Here is a 21,098-nt window from a genome sequence, read left to right as displayed (position 1 = left end):
TTGTCTTTGGTATGTCCCATGTCTGGATGATGTCTCCACTTACTGGGAAAATGGGTGTTGGTTACTTATCTGATATGCCCCTTCTCAGGACAGTGGAGACATCATCCAGCCCCACCCTGTGAGTTTTGTTCGGACTTTATTTATTTTTTCCACTGACAAGGAGAGATCACACATTTTATCTTGAGATTCTGACACAGCAGTCTACCATTAATCCTTCGTCTAAGCTGGGAGGAGCTAGCACAGAGGGCGTGACTTATCAATTTGGTAGACCCAGTCCCATTTGGATACTGGCTGGAATAACCCATGTCTGGATGATGTCTCCAACGTCCTGAGAAGGGGTGTATCAGGTAAGTAACCAACGCCCATTCACAAAGACCACTGACTGTTCCTTTAATATCCACTATGTGTATTTGAGGTCATGAAAGCTTTACAATTGGTGATTGTGGTGATGAAAGGTTCAAGCAGTTAGAGCTCTCTTTTCCAAGATAGATACCTTACTATGGATTTAAAGTATGTTTCCAATTTAATCAGATGAGTTCTTGATCACCATTTTCACCTTGTCTTTTTTCATCTTCAAAACATATATCATTCTGTCAGATAAAATGTTATGTTATATTAAATGTTAGAAGGTTATTTGCTGCAAAAATTACTATTTAAAATAGCCAGAATATATTTCAATATGCAAAAACAATATAAATGGAAATTATTTTACCAATAAATGAGAATATTTGTAGCTTGGGGTTGAAATAAGGGATCCTTGATGCTCTCTGAATTTGGCTCTTGCAGACATTTCATTTTCTTGCAGATTTTTCATTACTAGGTAACATCATCAGTGCTAGTAAAGAAATTGTTTCATATTGATAAAAATATTTCAAACATCACAGAAGCATAAAATCAGTTCAAAAATTTATTACAGAAATTATAACAACTGAAATAACATCAAATATTTCTACAGTCCTAAAACAATTTCAGTGGTCCTTTGGCGTTGTTTTATTAGCTGCTTCATCTATATAACATTTTATAAAAGATTAAAATGTGGAAACTTTTCATAGAAAGCAAATAAAAAAACAATTTTACTGAGAATTTGACAGCACTCCTTAGTATTTGGTTTCTATGTAAGATCTTGCTTCTTTGCTCTGTGAGGCTGGAACATATTTGCTGTTCATTAAGCCTTTTTTAAGTTGCTGGATGGAGCAACTTAGACTGTAGAAGTGTTTTCCTGTGTAAGAAAAAAAAACATCTTGACTGCATTTTTGTGTCATAAAATGTAATTCATTAAAATATAATTATATAATATTTATTTTGAAATTAACCATTTAGTAACAGCCACAAGACTTAAATAAATCTATAAGTTGCTTTCCTAAGACGCATAAGAATAAAACAAAATATTGCATTTTGTAATATAATACTGAAAATAGTAAGAATTGGACAGTGAATAAATAATAAAGAGAAATGATATATTTCTCCTTGTTCTGTGCAAGTGATGAAGACTGGCCACTACTGGAATATACAATAGTACTGAAAGCCCAGAAGCAATGTAGAGGGAAAGAGATGGGCCAAAAACAGAGAAGAAAAGCAGAATTTTACTACACTAAAATAGTTTTTTAAAAAGGTTTGGTGCCAGAAACTTTGGAAGTTTACAAATGAGAAAAATTGTCTATCAGAGACAATGGACACATCAAAAAACAGATTTGATAATGAAATTTTTAGGGTGGATTATAGGAAGATGAAGAAAGAGTAAAGAAAGAGTTCAGAGAAGATTGTGTCAAATTTAACATTGAAGGAAGCATGCAACTGAACTGACATTAAGATTATTAGAGCTGATGTGATGTGGAAAAATGTATTAGAGTTTCTAGCTTACATTATAGTAGATGAGAAAACAAATACTCTAAAACAACATTAGCAAGTCCTATTTTTTCTTCAGGGGTGTATCTAAAAGAATGTTAACAGTTATCAACGGGGTAAGTCAGCTGAGTTTAGGATGAGAGGAAATCTAGTTTATTGGAAGAATGCACAAAATGTGTGAAAATGAAAAGTATTAATCAAAGGTGGTAATTGCAGAGTACAGAGAAGGCATCCGTTAACAGGTATTACATCTGCCTTGTCTGTGGCAGCACATGCCCTTTGGAGCACCGTAGTATCCGAGATCAGTTTGGCCCTGAACATTCTGCGCTTTCAGAAAGCTCTTAAGACCTCCTATTTTCCTGGGCAAGGGAATCAGCAACCCAAGATGCGTAGGTTGATTGGCTATTGTTGGTTGCCGTTTTATGCTAATGTGTTTTGGGGGGTTTGTTTGTTTTAGTTAATAGAATAGTTTGTAATGAAGTTTTAAATTGTATTACCACCCAGAGTCCCTCTTGAAAGATGGGTAAATAGAAACTAAATAGAAGTGAATGACTGAATGATTATGGAGAGGGAATGAAAGAGACATAGAAAATTCCACAGCAGAAAGGCCAGATAAAAACATTCTTTATAAAGAATAGATCAAACATGTCCAAGGAAGCAAGGGGAAGAATTTGTCCAGTACTGGGGGCCTCATTCTGGCTTTAAGAGCTGCACTCTTTGTCATGTGCAGTTAACATATTTATAAAACAAGGTATTTTTGAAGTGTTTTCTGCACTGAACCAGAAACTGTATTTGAAACAGACTGAACTACAGCAAAGTGAAATAATTTGCAGCAATAAAAATTTATATAAAAAAGCTATAAAAAAAGAAGTTGCCACTTGAAATCTAGTTTTCATTTATCTTCCCTAAAGAAAGCCTAGTGACAAAGAAGTTATTTACCATGTTTGCAATTGATGTGTAATTTATTGGCTACATAGTTCTGAAGAGTTAACAACATTTAATTTTAAATCCTACCAGAATTTTCTTTAGATCACCTGAAAATATAATTATACAAAATAGTTATATATGTTTGAATTATAAGTCAAAGTTTCCAAGTACTTTTCTTCAGACAAGATAATTTAAAAAGGTGGAAGTAAGCAATGGGAGGAACTGTGATGAAATGTGAATTTTTTTAGAGGATAGATAGTCCCAGATGGTTGGATTATTTATTATTTATTTATTCATATATATATATATATATATATATATATAAATAAATGCAATAAGCATACTTACTACATTGTCTAATAATGTGCCTTGGCTGCTATTATCTGAAGCAAAAATGTGTTCCAAGGTTCCTATATATTGAATGGAAGACAAAAACATTTGAAAGCCAACTTAATTTATTTTAAAACTTCCAATAAATAAGCAGATTTATAAAATATTGAAATACAAAATTTCTCAATATTTATTCTTTTTGGTTATCTCTGAACATTTCCAAAATAATTTTTAAAAACTAAACAGAGATTTATATATGCTGTCCCTTTAACTCTTACTTTTATGTTTCCTAAACTACAAAAATACACATTGTTGTACTGATCTTTGTTTTTCTTTGTTTTTTGATAGCTTAATATTGCATTAATTAAATTTGTCACAGAAAGCCAATTTTGTGTAGTGATTAAGACACCACGCTAGAAACTGAGAGTGTGAGTTCTACGCCCACTTTAGACATGAAGCTAATTGAGTGACCCTGGACCAGTCAATCTCTCTCAGCCCTAGGAAGAAGGCAAGGACAAACCACTTCCAAAAATCTTGTTCAGGAAGTTACTAGGCATCCAGATTGATTCAAAAGTGCCACCAAAAAAAGAAAAAAAGCCATGTGTTTGGAAGCCAAAATACAATTCAGATAACTATAAAATAAGCTAACTTTAAGTATAAATAACTAGTTTTTGATATATTTGCAATTCGTTTAACAATTTCTTGAAATTGCAGGTGACATTATTTCATCTATTTAAAAAAATATTTTTAAAATGATTACCATACTTCCCATCAACCGCAGCTGAAAATGTGTGCCTTAGAAATAATTAATAAAGATTTAAAACATTTTCTTTATTAAAATAATATTTTTCCTAAGAATCTTAGTTAAGGCTACAATTAAATGTACATTTGCCTGAGAATAAATTCTAATAAATACAATAACTTAAACACAGGTATTAATTCTTATAATCTAAGCATATACTACTGTATTTTTTGGCGTATCAGATGCACTGGAGTATAAGATGCACCAAAGTTTTGAAGAGGCAAATTAAAAAAAAAGGAGGTAGGTAGATAGAGGAATAGAGAGGGAGAGAAAGAAAGAGAAATACAGTAGGTAGGTAGAGAGAGTAGTTAGTTAATTAGGTAGCTATACTACTTATAAGGAGAGAGAGAGAGAGAGAGAGAGAAATACAGTAGGTAGGTAGGGGGAGAGAGTGTGTAGGTAGGTAGGTAGGTAGGTAGGTAGGTAGGTAGGTAGGTAGGTAGGTAGGTAGGTAGGTAGAGGGATAGAGAGATAGAAATAGAAACAGATAGAGATAGAAATACAGTAGATAGGGAGGGAGAGAGAGATTAGGTAGGTAGATAGAGGGAGAGAGAGAGAGAGAGAGAGAGAGAGAGAGAGAGAGAGAGAGAGAGAGAGAGAGAGAGAGATACAGTATACGTAGGAGAGAGAGAGAGTAGGTAGGTAGGTAGATGTTTCCATGTGTATTTATCCATGTGCTGGAGAAGGAAATTGCTGACAAACCTTAAGACTTTGTTTCTGCTGGCATAGCACTTGATCAATGTAATTCTCATTAGTTAAAGAGCTTTCCAAAAGGAAAAAAAAAGTTTTTGCACTCTACAAACCTCCAAAAAATGCCCTCATTTTTTTCAAATAAAAGGCATGAATAGCCTTGGAGGGGCTTGCAGAGTGTTTCTGGTGGGATGGGGTGGGGGGCAAAAAAGAATAAAAAATGAACCATTTTTCATGAAAACGGGCCTGTTTTTTGTCAAAGGAATTGCATGCATAACCTTATTGAGACTTATAGAGTGGGGCTGGGGGGGGGGGCATTTTTTACTTATTTCTGCCCTCCCCAGCCCCAAGGAGCTCTCTGAAAGCCTTCATAAGGCTATGCATGGCCATTTTGGTGAAGGGGGTGGGGCTTCGGGAGGCCAAAAATGCTGTATTCGATGTATAAGACACACCCAGATTTTCAGCCTCTTTTTTGAGGAAAAAAGGTGCGTCTTATACTCCGAAAAATACGGTCTGTCCATAAAAGAATTTTTGCCATACTTTTGCTATGAATAAACTTATAATTTCAGTCTCAGGAGACAAATAGTGGTAAATATACCCTATTTTTCGGAGTATGACGCACCTTTTTTCCTCAAAAAAGGGCATGAAAATCTGGGTGTGTCTTATACACTGAATACAGCAATTCTTTTTCCCCGAAAACCCATCCCTTGGCAAAAAAGGCCGAGTATAGGCATTAGGAGGCTTCCAGAGTGCTCCTGTGGGCTGGGGAGGGCAAAAATGAGTGAAAAACAGACTGGTATTTGCTCGTTTTGCCCCCACCCCACCCCAGAAGCATTCTATAAGCATCCTAAAGGCTATGCATGCCCCTTTTTTGACAAAAAGTGGGCCCGTTTTTGTGAAAAACGGGCCATTTTTGGGAGGTCTACAGAGTGCAAAAACTTTTTTTTTTATTTGCCTCTTCAAAATCTTGGTGCATTTTATACTCCGAAAAATAGGGTAATACCTTGCTACATTCATTCTTTCTCAGCGGGAAATAATCCAGAACTCTGAATCACTTTTTAAATTATGTGAGATGATTAGACTTTTCAGTTCTTCAATAATGAAAGCAAATACAGAGGTTGATTTTTAATAAATCATAACACAGATTACATCAAGCTGTACTTGAATTATAAATACATAATTGATTAATTATGTGCCATCGAGTCAGAGTCAGCTCTTAGTGACCGATTTAGGTAAGATTTTTTTCTAATCCAATGTGATCCCTTCAGGTCTTCCAGTGGTGCACCCATCACTGCAGTAATTGAGTCCATGCACTTTGCTAATAGTTGTCTTTTTTAAAATCTTTCCTCCCACAGTATGAAAGGACCCAGCTCTCCTGGGAGGTTTTTAATGCTGGGAAAGGTATAAAGTAATAGAAAAGGACTATAATTTCAATTAAATTCTCTGATATCAAGGATTTCAAGTTCCTCCTCACCAAATCTTTTTCTCGAGTGATACTGGCATATACTACTAGTTGTTCCTGTGCTCTTCCGCTGTCCTTTTTCTTCAGATCGTACAATTAATAATTTTGTTGCAGCTGAAGTACCTTGTACCTGGAAGAATATCTTAATAAGTTATTGTGGAAATCACAATTCCTACACAATCAATGCAGTGAGCTCTACTTATAATGATTGTTGGGCTGATTTGGCTCTTTGGATTTGACTGTACATTTTGAAAATAAATATTTAATCCTAACTGTCCTCATATTGATAATACTGTTCTTTCAATTCACTGGCCAGGTGCTGAAATTTAAAAATGAAGACCAAATATCATAAATATTGTATTCATTCTTTAATTTTATTTTCCCTTGCTTTACAGGATATTTGCTCCCCGATTCGGCTTACTGATTGTTATAAATTACGTAATTATTGGCTAATTATAAAAGTATTTCTTACCTGATGGCAGGTTTTGGGTAAAACGAATGGTGCCAAATAATGCTCTCCAGACTGACAATCCTGCACAGTTCCATGTACAAGAATTACCTCATCCATAGCTTCATCATAAATATCACATTTAGTGTGATTTGGTACATCCACGACATATGTATTAGAAAACTGCATACACATTCTGTATGACCAATCCTGTACATCAAAGACATATAAATTAGATGAACATTTATAAAAAAAACTAGCTTGGCTATAATTCAAGATTTTTATGCAGGACAAAGTAGAATTTCTCTTAAATCAAGCTTAATTTTTGATAACTACATATCCATGTTCAAAATGTTTGTTGTACTCAAAAGTATTTTGAAAGGTTGTGTTGCCTTGTTCTGCTCATTAGTGTATACTTTGGATGAACCATCAAAACATCAGTAAATATTGTTATATATTTAGGTATTAGATTTATAGGCTGCCTATCTCATATACATTTACTTAAATTATTTCCTAGACTTGTACCCTAAATCATACTTGACTATAAGCAGAGTTTTCCAGTTAAGACCCCTTAGATATTCTAGTACTCAAACTTTAGATATTTTAACAAAAATATCTAAGTTCTCCCCAGTTGGTGGAGACAGCAGCCAGAATGGGTTGTCTCTGTCCAGTGACCAATCGGACTGAGTCTACAGCTGTGACATCAGTGGTACCACTGGTGACTCCTCCCAGCTTTAGACTCAGTCCGATCAGGACTGGATACATACATTAGTTCTCCTCCAAATTAGTTAGCCAATTAGGTCGTTTTTTCCAAATTTAAGTCTAAAATTGCTAATTCAAGTGTTTAAAGTACTTCTACTCCTCATCCTTCATTGTGAACTGCAAACTGCCTTCCGTTCGACTCTGACTTCATCGTGGGTGCCACGAGGTAACTCAAGAGCACCCTGTGACTTCTACTCATCGGGCAAGCCTGCGGACGGCAACCCAACAGCCTCTGCCTATTGTGAGGCTACCTCCTGCGTAAATTCGTTGCTGCAGCCCCTCAACTTCAACCACGGCTGCAGAAAAGCCTCCAGTGGCAATTTCTTCTTCTTTTGGAGCTCCAGCGGCGATTTCAGTTTGTGCCAAAGCTCTGGTGGCTATTTTGAAGCCTCGTTCCCATTTATTTTGGCGCCAAGCCTCCTATCAGCCTCCCACCTCTGCAGAGCACAGAGAAAGGTTCCTGTGGGGTGAGTCCCCGAACCACCAATTACCATGGTGACCAAAGCCAGGCGAGCCCAGACATCTCTTCCGATAGTCCAATGGCAGGCCCTTCTGGGGTAACATCCACTAGGAAAAGGAGCCACCAGCCCCAGAGCCTTGTACAAAGGGCAGACCTCCCAAATTTCCAAGGCTGCCCAAAAGGCAGAGGACAGTCACCAGTGCCAGCTGGACAAGAAGTTTGCAAAAGCACAGCACTTGGCTGCCAAGCTCCAGGCTCAAATCTCTGCAGAGCTCCCTGCCAGCCCTCATCCATTTCTGCTGGGCTCATTGCCCCTGGAAAGCCCAAGGCCCACTGATCTGTCCTCAAAAAGTGTGGAAGATAGTGAGGAAGAATCCACACCAGCCTATTCTGGTCCTATTGAACCATCCGCTGCACCTTCGGCTCCACAGCCTTCTCCTGAGGTACAGCCTTCATTTTTATTGTCCTAGGGCCCTTTGCCATCAGTTGGGCTGGATATGGCCTCCATTATATCTGAGGCCATCAAGAAGGGGACTGTAGCTGGCCTCCAACAATAGCAATAAGCTACTGCTTCCCCGGCCCCTCTTCCTGCCCTCACCTAGACCATCTCACACCAGCAAAAGCCCTTCTACTCAATCAATCCCTTCTCATTCTGATCAGGCCTCAGAGGGTATGGAAGAGGAACAAGCAGTTAGGGATTCTGACCTGTCTGAAGATGAGGATTTAACGTCTGACCAACCTACCTTCGTACGATTATTCAAACCAGCTCTCTTTAAATCCCATCTTCTTAAGGCCAAGCAAATTGCCAAGGTTGGATTAAACCCCCCTCAAGTGTCAGACTCAGGAACTGGGGAACCAGTGGATCCCCTCTTTCTGGAACACACCATGGAAAAGGTGGTCATCCCTTCTACAAAATTATTTTGGGATTTGGTCCAAAGACAATGGGGCTCCCCAGGTTCAGGTCCCCTTCCAAATTCACTGGACAAGAGGCTGTACAATGTGGGACCAGAGCTGACTAAGCTCCTGGAAACCCCATCTGTAGACCCATCTGTGGCGGTCCTGTCCTCCCCTCTCGGACTACCTCTCCCTCCACACGTGACAGCACATTCAACACACAGTGCGGCTACCTTGGCAGCGTGGTCTACCCAAGCTTCCATCAAGGAAATCTGCAAGGCGGCTACGTGGTCTTCACCATCTCTATTTGTAAACCATTATAGACTAGACAGATACGTATCAGCAGATGCCACTTTTGGCAGGAGGATACTCTAATAAGTCAGGTCTGGACAATCAAACTCAGGCCAGTCATCTACCCACCCTTAACATTATGGACAAGCTTTGGTATGTCCCATTCTGGCTGCTGTCTCCACCAACTGGGGAGAATGGGCGTTAGTTCTTATCTCATACATCCGTTCTCCAGACAGTGGAGACAGCAGCCACCTCCATTCCTTAGCGGACTTCTTTGTGGGACTCTTTTTACTGATTTGGACTTAGAAATAGCTCAGGGCTTTCTGGAGGAGAGCGTGAGTATGTTATTGATTCTTGCGATTAACACCATGCGTCAGTCTACAGATCTACTTCGTTAAAGCTGGTACCAGTGGTACCAGTGATGTACCAGTGATGTCACAGCTGTAGACTCAGTCCGATTGGTCAACCCATTATCGCTGCTGTCTCCACCATCCAGAGAATGGGCGTGTCAGGTAAGAACCAATGCCCATTTTGCACAATAATATTAATCAACAAAGGTAACACATATGTAAAGTCATATATATTTAGTATATATTAACTGTAACCACAATTTAAATGTATATCAGTTCCATTCTGTACTCAAAGACATATATTTGTTCAGTAGGATTAAGACATGAGGAGACATCCCAATATATAAATCTAAATGTTATGACTCCATTTAAATTCATACCTCATTTAAATCATGTTATTCTTTATAGTTCTTTAGTATTCTATATGTCAATTTCATAACCATATATAATTCAGACTTTTGTTTCAATCTTCCAAGTTCCTTTTCTTACATTTAGCAGTATGATTATAACAATTTGAAATTTCTCTTCCCCCTTCTCTTCTTTTCTAAAAGGAAAATCTGCTTGTATCTCACTTTTATCAATCTAGATGTATGTTTTTTCCTGCTTTCTAATCTTCCACTAGAACAAGAAAGATTGCTTGAATAGGGATTATTTATGCACCCCATAACTCAAAGTAGTGAGATATCCCTCAGCATTACTTAACAGCATTTTTTTTTTCTTTGAAGGAATTACTACTGGCCAATCGCAGCATTTCTGTAATACTTAGTTTATATTAAAACAGTAGCTATCCAGATGTATTCCAGTCATTCCCAAATTGTATTTAATTCAAATTTAAATAGTTTATTGGCCTTTTTCCCCATCTTCTCAAAGCAGACAATCCATATATTAAATAGCAAAGATATAAAAATCTTTATACAATACCATCTAGGAACCAGTGAATCCAGATATTCACATGTCATTATAAATACTGAGAAGGTTTGCTAGTTACCCTTCTGAAAATTATTAAAATTTTCAGCTTCTTCACTGATAACTCTATTTCAGTTAGTGCATCAGCCAAACAACTTATACTAGAACCATAAAAACCCTGCAGACATACTTACCATATTTGGAAGAATTTCTTTAAAGGCTTTGAGAGCAACATCAAGAGCAATTTTTAACCATATTTTATATTCCAGGGAAGGTGGGTCCAAAAATGTATCAAAAGCTTCAAACAAATCATCAATAGAGATGAAACATGTCTGAGGGAGAAAAAAAGAATAAAGTAAGGCCACAAGACCATTACAACTATCATGATACGTTGCATTTTGGCAACTGTATTGACTTCGATTTCAACTTCTTCCTCGGCTGAACCTTACAAAATCCTGCCCTGTGTGAAAAATGGAGCAAACACTGTGTGCCCTCTTGTCATGAGATTTACTACACAATACAAGCTGTACTTGTAATTGAGATAAACATGACGTTCTCCACAAATGTGCATGCATGCACACAAACACACGCAGACACCTTGAGAATAGGAAGAAATTGAAATGGCATAAGGAGCTGGCAGGGGAAGAACTATTATTAGACTAAGAGAGGAAAAAATGAGAAGATGGCTAGCAAGGAAAGTTATGTAGTTTCAGACTGCTGAACATATGCAAGTTCCTGGATAATGGAAGATAATCAGAGGACAAAAAGATCACCATGCAGGGAGAAAGGCAACATAACATTGGATGTCTACATGGCATAGATTTCAGAGGAGCCAAAAAGCAAAGTTCTGCCAGTATGAGAGTTGCTTGCTATGTTTTAATTAAATCCTGGATTAAATATCCAGAGAATTTTGTCATCACTGCTCAATTAACAAACGCTTACTTGGGATGACATTATTTTGAGATCAAAAGTTACACAGAGCAAATAACAATATAAAACAATTTGTCATATTCCACTTTATTTTGAAGTTAAAAATGGAGGAAGGGAAGGTGGAAAAGGATTTGCTTCTCACAGCTTCAGGTTGGTTAATTTCTATCTTTTTCAAAAGTTATACAAACATGTTTCTTCCCTTCCCCAAATAATCTCTCTTCTTTTGTCAGGCTTGAAGTCAAAATGGATTGACAGCCAAATGGTTTGAACTAAATAGTCCTTCCAAGTAATCAAAGATTTTAATCTCTCACTTTTGTTTCAGGAATCAAAATATATTCAGCTTCAAGTTTTTCCTCTACTCTACAAGATTAGAGAATGGTGGACAGGAGAGAAGGAGGCAAAAATGTCAGACAGAATTTAAAATGCTCATACAAACCCATCATCATCTGTTAGGGCACATATATAAATGCTTACAGATAAAGAACAAACAAAATAACGAGTGGTAAAATAGATGTAAATGTTTTAAAGAAACACAATAGAATAATGGGAAGGAATTATGGACTAAATCTATAAAATGAACACCAAGTTATAATTTTAAAAAAAGCTAGTACAAAATGTTCTACAGCTGGCACACAATTCCATTAATAATATCTAAGATAAACAAATCATACAGTAATAAATATTAGAAATGTCATAAAACATAAATAATGTTTTATCGCATGTGGTGAACATGTAAAAAAAGATTTAAGTCTTGCAGAGTCACTTTGTAGAGTGATATGGGCAGCGTAGAATTTTAATTAAAAAAAAAACAATGCAAAAATTTGAAACGGAACCCCAACTTTTCTAATTGTAAAATCTCACAAAAAGTTAACAGGAAGCATCATCATTTAATGGATAAATGACATAATAAGATATGAGAATAAAATTTGGCTAAAACTGAAAGACACAATTTCAACAGTATCTGTTTGGGAACTTAAATTTGCAGAATATGCAGCAATGGCAAATCTAACTATTAATAACAGATGTTTAACCAAATTTAAGCAAGAAGGCACCCCATACATAAAATACATCATGCAGTATTGCAAATATAATCACTTACGGTCTAGCTTCTAGGAGGGCCTAAGCATCTATAAATATTGTATTATTAGAAAATGTATAAAAGAGGAAATTAGAAACCCATTAGTTTGTATTCCTTTGGGAGGAATTTTAATTGTTAAGTTTGCTTTGCTTATCTAGTTTTTACTTTTATGAACATGTAAAAAAATACAGCCGAGATCTTAGACCATAATTTTATTGAACAAAAAATACTTAGATGCAATCCAAAGAATTTTTTTTTTACTAATGTTATTTTATTTATTTATTAAATTCATTTGCAACCCATCTTGACAGAGGCAACTATGGGCAGTTCAGAAATGTAAAATAACATTATATTCAATTCTGGATAAAAAACTGCTGGGCAGTTAGGTGGTTAGTACTCTACCAGCAACTCACATCCACTCACGTCCAGGGTAGTAGTTCTTGCTACTGTATTAATTTCTCAAACTATAATGGTGCCCCTCCTCAATTTTTATGGTGTGACTGTTATAGCAGCTGAAACTAAGTTGGAATTTTCCCAAAAGGATTATATTCCTATTGCTGTCCATCCAGGTCCCAGGGATAAATGGAAGATCTGCATATCTTTTAAGAAAATATCATAAAGGGATGCAGACCTGGCTTTTAGCAACAGCAACTGGAGGTCAAGGTGATTGACAATTCAACCATAGGCTTAGGACAGGGACAAATGGCTTAGAAGAAGGGAAATGCAGCAATCTATAGGTCTCCTTTCTCCTGCACTAGACTTCTCAAACTACTCTATAAAACAAAGGAATTAATTTTCAGCTTACATTCTTTACAAGAAACAAAATATGTCTAGGGAAGGAACCACTCAATGGCAATGCCTCAATTCTAGATGCAAGAAACAATTCCCTAGAAATATTTTTTCTTCTTTGGTCATTGTAACCTAAAATGCTAATACTATTTGTGATTAGCAAAGAGAGCAATCCCCAAATAGACAATATCTGAAATAATTATACATAGAATCTATATTATATACCCTTGATCAAAAATTTATATACTACTTTTGTTTGGGATGGCTGTCGACTTCCACTGAGCAAACAACTTCGGAAGGGACAGACATGAAATGCTAAGGGACATACACCAATGTAGCCTCCCAGATCTGTCGGATCAATATCGGCAAACAACAGGGTGACAGATGTCGTAGCCAATTTGCCCTTTTATCCATAGATATGTAGGAAGCATTGAAAATGGAGAATCAGTTTCTAATCTAGTTATGACTGCCACTACAAACACCTTGGGTAATTTCCTCAGCCATAAATTCTGTGCCATTTTAGTATTTTTAAGAGCAGCTTATCTGGCAAATATTAAGTGAATTAATTTTGTGCAATGGACACAATAATTGGCTGCTTTCTATACTGTTCCACACTGATATAATTTTATCTTTTGATTTTAGAACATTGGGGAAAATAGAAATATAATACAAAGCAATTGGATAATTCAATATGCTTTGTTTAAAATTTGTTAAGATTTAAATGATTTAATGTTAAGTATTTTGAATTCAGTTTTAAAACCTAAAATATGAACTACCATTATGAAACTTTTACATATTTTATATAATTATATATAATTTCTTATTAGTCAAAAAACTTTAATTCTAATACCATGTAAAATCACTTTATAAAGTAGAATTCTCCAACCTGCACAGCAGTTTCACAAACAATTCCAAATTCCATTTCTTGCTTAGTTAAGCAATTGAGCTCTCCTATTATAGCTCCAGTCACTAAGTAATCTGTGTAGTAAGAGGTAACAGATTTACGAATTCTTTCATACATATTTTTGTCAGCCTCTTTTTGATTATCTTTAACTTCTTTAGAAACTCCATAAGAAGGGGCTTTGCCAGAAAGCTAGGTATAAAGAAACAATAATAATTACATTTAGAAAGATAATGAAATAATAATTTGCATGTACTATTATAGGTTTTTACAGCTGGCATCAATGAAGTGATGAGGCTGGATATCAATGTTCCAGTTTGCTTTTATTTTGCTGTTCCACCAGCCACTGTGACTGACATCTTCAGAAGCAGAGTGGGCTGCTTTGTGGTGTATCTCTCATCAGTAACACATATGTTTTCATTACTCTTTTAATTTATTTTATTGATAAGGTTGCAAGATTAATCAAGTTATAAGGTACTACCACTATGTGCCAAATATTAAGAATTTTTCCCCTTGTTCTATTATGACAACAAATATACCAATTAAATCTTATATTTGAGATCATGGAATTAATTCTGATAAATGTAGATGTAGATCACTACTTTTATCAAAAAATAATTTTATACATACAGTAATCAAAATGACGAAAAGGGCAAGAACGTGGTTACAATGCATGAACAAAACTCAGCTGCTTTTTTATATGTAATACATATATCATTAATTATAGCAAACAATAATAAAGAACAAAGAAGTCTAAAACTTTGACCCGTAATGAAACACAATTCTCAAGTTAGGTACAAACTCGTACCATGTTTTCCCGAAAATAAGACAGGGTCTTATTTTCTTTTGCCCCATGAAATATGGCCTTGGGCTTATTATAGGGGAGGGCTTATTATTTTCTGGGGCAGGTGAGAAGTGAGGCGCGCCTTTTACCATTCCAGCTCCGTCACATTCCTCCCCATTTTGCTCAGGGAAGCAGTTGGTAAAAAAAACCAACCTCGTGAGTTCAATCAAACTTCTTGAAATTGCGAGAAGGTTTTTTTTTTACCAGGGGTTTCCCTGAACATAATGGCGAGGAATGCGATGGAGCTAAAAAGGTAAGAGGCGTGTCTTGTGGCCCAACACTGCCCACCTTGCCCCAATGGTAAAGGCAGCCTGACTGGTTCCCTTTCCCTCCATCCCTTTAGCGAGGGGTGGCAGGTGGGGGGGGGGGGAGAAGTGAGGCAAGTTGCCTTTACCATTGGAGTGGGCGGTGTTTTTTTGCGCAAGAAGGAACAGGCGGGAGGGGTCATCACATTGCTGGCCTGCCGCTATATTTGCGGCGGGTTCTTTTTGTGTGGGAGGGAAAGGCGGGGGGGGGGGAAGCAGTTTGCTTCGCCTGCCGCTGTTTTTGCGGCGAGCCCTCTTTTTGCCGCGCAAGTTATACCGGTAGATGGTACAATGGTAATGGCGGGGACCGGTTGTGCATCCCCTTAAACAGTTGGGGGTGGGCTTATTTTTGGGGGAGGGCTTATTGTTGTGCATGCTCTGAAAAGCCCGATTGGGCTTATTAGCAGGGCATGTCTTATTTTCGGGGAAACATGGTAGCAATTCAGAGTTACAAATTGTATACAATATTACTAGCATTCTAAGCAATATTAATTTCCTCATTCCCATTTATATTCCTGGGTATTTATTTATACCTATATCTTACCTTAATCATCCCTGATACAATTAAATGAATTCCTTGTGGCATATCACCTTCTTCACATATGTTATCTCCATAATCATAATAAAGAATGTCTGCTTTTTTCTGAAAATAAAAATAAATAGTATTGTAGAATATAGACTAAATGTTTCTAAGTATACCGCCAAAGACATCCAGTAAGAAAAGTATTTTTAATGCTTGAATATTTTAAGAGAGTAGCAACTGACAAATATATACAAAAGAAGTTTAAAACTAGAAGACAAAAATCAATAATAAATAAAATTTCCATCAGTAAAATATATTAAGATATTTAAATTGTGTTGTTAGTTTAACTCAAATATGTTATATTTTTCTGAAGTGGTATTTAAGTCATTAATATGTGCGGGGTGGGGGTGGGTAGGTTGGAGGAGTATCACAAATACTTTCCCAAAATGTTCATAATAATAGCATTGGCTTGAAGATAAAGGCCTGTTTTAGGATGTGAAAATCCTGCAGTCTCTATTCCTTTAGATTTAGGACTGGAGCAAATTGGAAATTCTTTCTTCCTGGAAAAAATGAGCATGAAGCTCCTGTAATAATTAGCAATTTCAAAAGCAATTTTATTCTTCATGCAGTACCTACTGTCTCTTGAGGAGGCAATTGGATAGTAACAAGTACTGTGCTGGATTGCTTTTTTTCCTAATTTGGCAAGCCTCATCCTGAAGCTGAGATAATTAGTGTTTGTATTTACATTAGTTGGAGAAGGGATTATAGATATTCCTTGTTTAATGATCACAACTGGGGCAAGCAACTTGGTCCTGGTGGCGCAGTTGTTAAATGCAATATTGCAGGCAAACATTGCCTACAGAGTTTGATCCTGATTAGGCTCAAAGTTCACTCAGCCTTCCATCCTTTCAAGGTCTGTAAAATGAAGACCTAGATTGTTGTGGGTGATTGATATGCAAATAATGCTTCGACATTATAAGCTGTCCAGAGTGTGTTGTAAAGTGTTATGGGGCAGTATATAAGCCTTAATGCTATTGGTCATTAAGCAAAGCAATCACTATGTAAACCCATGACTACGCTTGCAATCTTAATTCAGCTTTCTTTTGCTTTACAGATCTGTGAAGTTGCAAGTGGAAGGACTGGTTGCAAAGTTACTTCAAAGTTAACTGCTAACACTCACTAAACTAGATAGTCACTAAGCAAGAATCTGTTTAAGAGCAAGCAAGGGAATGCACTGGCACCATCTGCCTAGTATACTATGCAGCAAGTTGTCAGCAAAAAGGGAAAGCCAAAAAGCCTTTACTGTGAAACTGGCCAGTCTTATCAATTTCAGATTGCAGCTACATCCCAGCAGAAGATTCTAATTCACTAATTAAGATCATAGAGCTAAGCTTGTTAACTTGCAGTTAGCATTTTTCAGGGGAGTACTAGGCTGGGGAGAAAAGCAGCTCAGGAAAAGATAATTTGTGTAGACAATCTTGCCACTGTGAGAGGTGAAGGGATAAAAATAGATCAGGCACAGGACAACAGGTAACTGACTATAATGGCAAACACATGACTTGAGAGAAAGACACTGCAAAAAATATGAATGCAGATTTTGGTTGCAAAATTATGTTTCATTATTATCATTTCTCATTATGATCATAACTTCAAATGGTCACTGTCCAAGACAGCTGCTAAATGATGGTTACCTGTCCTAGTTTGCTCGATCAGAAGTAAATCTATTTTAGTTACATGTGACTAATTCTGAGCTAGAAAGAAAGCACAGTATTATTTCTCATCATTAATTTTTCTGGAACACCAATCAGAATTTTGCAATAAAATGAGCAGCTTTTTTATTGACTAAGCCTATAAGACAATGACCAGAGTTCTGAGCTGAGTCAACTATAAGGGAAGTATCCGTTATGGTTGTTGAAATTCCTCATTATACTGCCAGAATTGATTGGGAGTGGTTTGCCATTTAAGCTACTGTTGTGGTAATGAACTCTAACAAATTTAGATGGCAGATCTACCAAGGAGGGAAAGTCAAGAGAAGCAGTATGTCTGAGATAAACAGCTGCTTAGATATTGTAGTCTGAAGTTCGAAGCATTGATTTTAGTCTAATCCAAAGGAATAGTGAAGAAGAGATGGTCTTAAGTCATCCTGTCAGCCCTCAGACTTGGTTTGTGACATGGGACCCTCAGAAAAGAATTAGTTGAAACCAAAAACAAAGGCAGACAGTCTGCCGATTAATTATAGCTCTTTCCCAGTTGTCTTCCAGTTCTGTTTCCCAAAGACTGCATCTTTGCCCAAGCAGCCTGTTGCCTCTTGCTGTTCCTTGAAGGATTAGAAGGATCAGCAGTTCATCAACTTTAGTTGTGTTCTTTTAAAGTATACTGTTTATCCTCAGCTTTACTCCCACAGTTGGCTTAGTCACCAATGACTCTTGCAAGTTCTGGCCCTAAAAAGATATCAAGTTCTCCTTATCCAAGGATTCATAGAGGGACACATAATATTCTTCTTATGAAAGTTCACCTGCTGTAATGAGAAACCTAAATTCAGAAGGCATGAAAACAATTTATTGATCATTTCCAGCAATATTGTTTTAGATAAATTGGTTGTCTAAAGCTCTTCTCCTAAACCTGCCATTATCAACTCATCATGAGTAAATAGATATGACCAGATCCAAAAAGCAGTGAATAGAGATCAGCCCATAACTCATTAATACCAATATATATTACAATCCTGATGATCTATTTGCATATCAAATAGAAAGCTCTTCTTATGTATTCTGGCATTACTTACCCAATGAAAAAACCATATAACAAAATTAAGGATTCATAATTGTATGATCTGCGAGTCAAAAGTCTATTTAAATAATGTCTAGAGAATGACACACATAGGAACTTCAATTGGGAAGATTCTAATTTGGGGTTTCTACGGCTTTATCTCCTGCATTTTAGCCAGCATAGCAATAGCACTTAGACTTATATACCGCTTCACAGTGCTGTACAGCCCTAAGTAGTTTACAGAGTTAGCATATTGCCCCCAACCATGTGGGTCCTCATTTTACCAACCTCAGAAGGATGGAAGGCTGAGTCAACATTAGCATAGCTAAGGTTAAGTGATGTAGGAATTGTATCTGAAGAATATCAAGTTGTCTATATGATTTATTGTATATATGTGGGGCTGTTCATTGGTTTTTAAGAATTTCTTCTTTTTTCAGACACTTGAAAGTGTGATTTCCTTTATTTCTACACCAGCTCATTCCACATCGTTATGGAAGTGCAAAAAACCCCAAAATAATTGTAACAGTAATAAAAAAGAATGATACAACTAAAACCAACAATAATTACTGTTATTAAAATTATTGTAACATTCTGATGACAGCTAAGTAAAAGCCTTTCTGAGCAGCTGAGTTTTTAAGATATTGTCAGCTCCTCTTCATTTACTAATTAGGAAAGAATGACCACGAGTCTCCATGTGTGGAAATCAAGTGTACTTTTACTAATTAAAAATGATTAAAGGCATAGCGAAGCGAAATCTGAACATTTAGGCGCAAAAGCGGTTGATATATAGAATAGCCCATTCCCCACCCCTTGGCATCACAGTTAGAGGCCAATCATAATTCTCCCAAGTGTCAGGTGCGAGATAACTTCAAAAAGCATCACGAAGATGGAATGTCGACGCCGTTAATCCTGGCGGGAAACTCCCACGCATGTGTAGTCCGATCAGCCGGTGAACTCCAGAACCTTCCTCCAGCACAAAGAGTAACCCCACCCAAATACCATGCCCTCCCTCCCCGTTTCATGGCAGCCGAAAGCGACAGCAAAGCAGAGGCTGACATCCGGCCGTCCCCCGGAAAAAGGTGGTCAGGCCTGGAAAACGAGAAAACACAAACAAACAGATGAACAACCAAAACATAAAAGAGAGAAGAGGGGGGGGGGGGAAATCAAGGCTTGTCAGGATAAGCAGAATAAAACAGTCGAAGCAGTCGGGGGGCATGAACATGGGACTTGTCAACCCATTCCGTATGAGAAGGAGGAAAATGCTTCCAAGCCACTAAGTATTGGACCCGATTACATCGTTGTCTAGAGTCCAGTATCTCGCGAACTTCAAAATGATGTTCACCGTCAACCAAGAGGGGCGCAGGTGGAGGGTCGAGAGGTGGACGCAAAGTAGAGACACGAACAGGCTTAATGAGGTTAATGTGGAACACGGGGTGAACACGGTTGAGATGTTTGGGCAGTTGCAAGCGAACGGAAACAGGATTGATGAGTTTGATGATGGGAAAAGGACCAACATACTTAGGCCCCAATTTCTTTGACTTTTGCGTAGTGTGAAGGAATTTCGTGGACAAATAAACAAGGTCACCTTCTCTGTACTGATAAGGCTGCGTACGTTTCTTATCAGCTTGTTTCTTATGAGCACGATGCGCAGCATCTAAAGTAGCAAGAGTCAAGGGCCAAACATGGCTCAGACGTTCGCTCCACTCAGCGACGGAGAAAACTTGCGGTTGGTCACGAGGCAGCTCAGGAATAGGAACAAAATCTTGACCAAAAACAACACGGAAAGGAGTGAAACCAGTGCTGCTATGAACAGAATTATTGTAGGCCACCTCAGCATGCGGTAGCAAGTCCACCCAATCATCTTGTTGATAATTGATGAAACAACGTAAATATTGTTCTAAAACAGAATTAGTCCTCTCACAAGCCCCATTAGTCTGAGGATGGTGGGCGGAGCTTAGGCCCTGGGCAAAGCCAATGCGTTTAAGAAATTCCTTCCAGAAGGCCGAAGTGAACTGGACACCCCTATCAGAAATAATGCGATCAGGTATTCCATGCAAACGGTAAATGTGGGAAATAAAGAGCTTAGCCAATGCCTTAGCAGAAGGAATCTTGTGGCACGGAACAAAATGAACTTGTTTTGAAAATAAATCCGTAACCACCCAGATGATGGTGTGCCCCTGGCTCTCAGGAAGTTCGACAATGAAGTCCATTGAAATTTCCTTCCAAGGGGCGACAGGGCGAGCCACAGATTGAAGCAGGCCTTGAGGCTTTCCAGGTGGCTGTTTAGCAGCTGCACAGACCGGACAACTGGCAACATAAAGTTCAATGTCCTTTTTCAAAGAGGGCCACCAAAATTGTCTCTTCACCAGGTGCAATGTCTTTACGAAACCAAAATGGCCCGCCAACTTAGAATCGTGAGCCCGTTGGAGGACGACGAGACGAAGAGAGGCTGGGACGTAAAGCTTGGCTCCGATCCACGGTAAATCGTCCCTCATCGTGCACTCATCCTGATGCTGCTGAAACCAGTCATCCTGGGGAAGGGCGCATTTGAGGTCAGAAAGAAAATCATGAGGCACCTCCACTTTCGAGCATGCCTGCTGGCGAGTGACCACCGGAGCCGCAAGGCTAGATGTTGGAACGACAGGCTGAACAATACTCAGTTTAGAGCAGTTGTATTGAGGGAGTCTGGACAAAGCATCAGCCATGAAATTTTTCCCTCCAGGGATATACTTGAGTGTGAAGTTGAAATGTTGGGCCCAGCGCATTTGTTTAGGTGACAGGCAATGCGGGGT

General features: G+C 37.7%; 1 protein-coding gene across 1 annotated transcript in view; it reads right to left on the bottom strand.

Moving 5' to 3' along the window:
• Positions 1-933: 933 nt before the first annotated feature.
• Positions 934-21,098, bottom strand: part of LOC106539607 (solute carrier family 9 member C1-like) — a 101,066-nt gene continuing 80,901 nt past the window's right edge. Inside the window, exons 21-27 of the mRNA XM_087704012.1 lie at positions 15,559-15,657; positions 13,851-14,057; positions 10,362-10,499; positions 6,529-6,714; positions 6,069-6,186; positions 3,121-3,182; positions 934-1,219 (exon numbers count right to left, since the gene is read on the bottom strand). Coding sequence (XP_087560138.1) covers positions 1,199-1,219; positions 3,121-3,182; positions 6,069-6,186; positions 6,529-6,714; positions 10,362-10,499; positions 13,851-14,057; positions 15,559-15,657 — 831 coding nt within the window. The 3' untranslated portion in view covers positions 934-1,198. The remainder of the gene's footprint in view (positions 1,220-3,120; positions 3,183-6,068; positions 6,187-6,528; positions 6,715-10,361; positions 10,500-13,850; positions 14,058-15,558; positions 15,658-21,098) is intronic.

The sequence above is a fragment of the Thamnophis sirtalis genome, unplaced genomic scaffold (genome assembly GCF_051295495.1).
Source record: "Thamnophis sirtalis isolate CommonGarterSnake01/CBP01778 unplaced genomic scaffold, rThaSir2_p1.2 scaffold_1, whole genome shotgun sequence".
NCBI classification, from domain to species: domain Eukaryota; kingdom Metazoa; phylum Chordata; class Lepidosauria; order Squamata; family Natricidae; genus Thamnophis; species Thamnophis sirtalis.
Note: the sequence above shows the minus strand (reverse complement) of the source record. Positions and strands in the feature narration are given on the sequence as shown.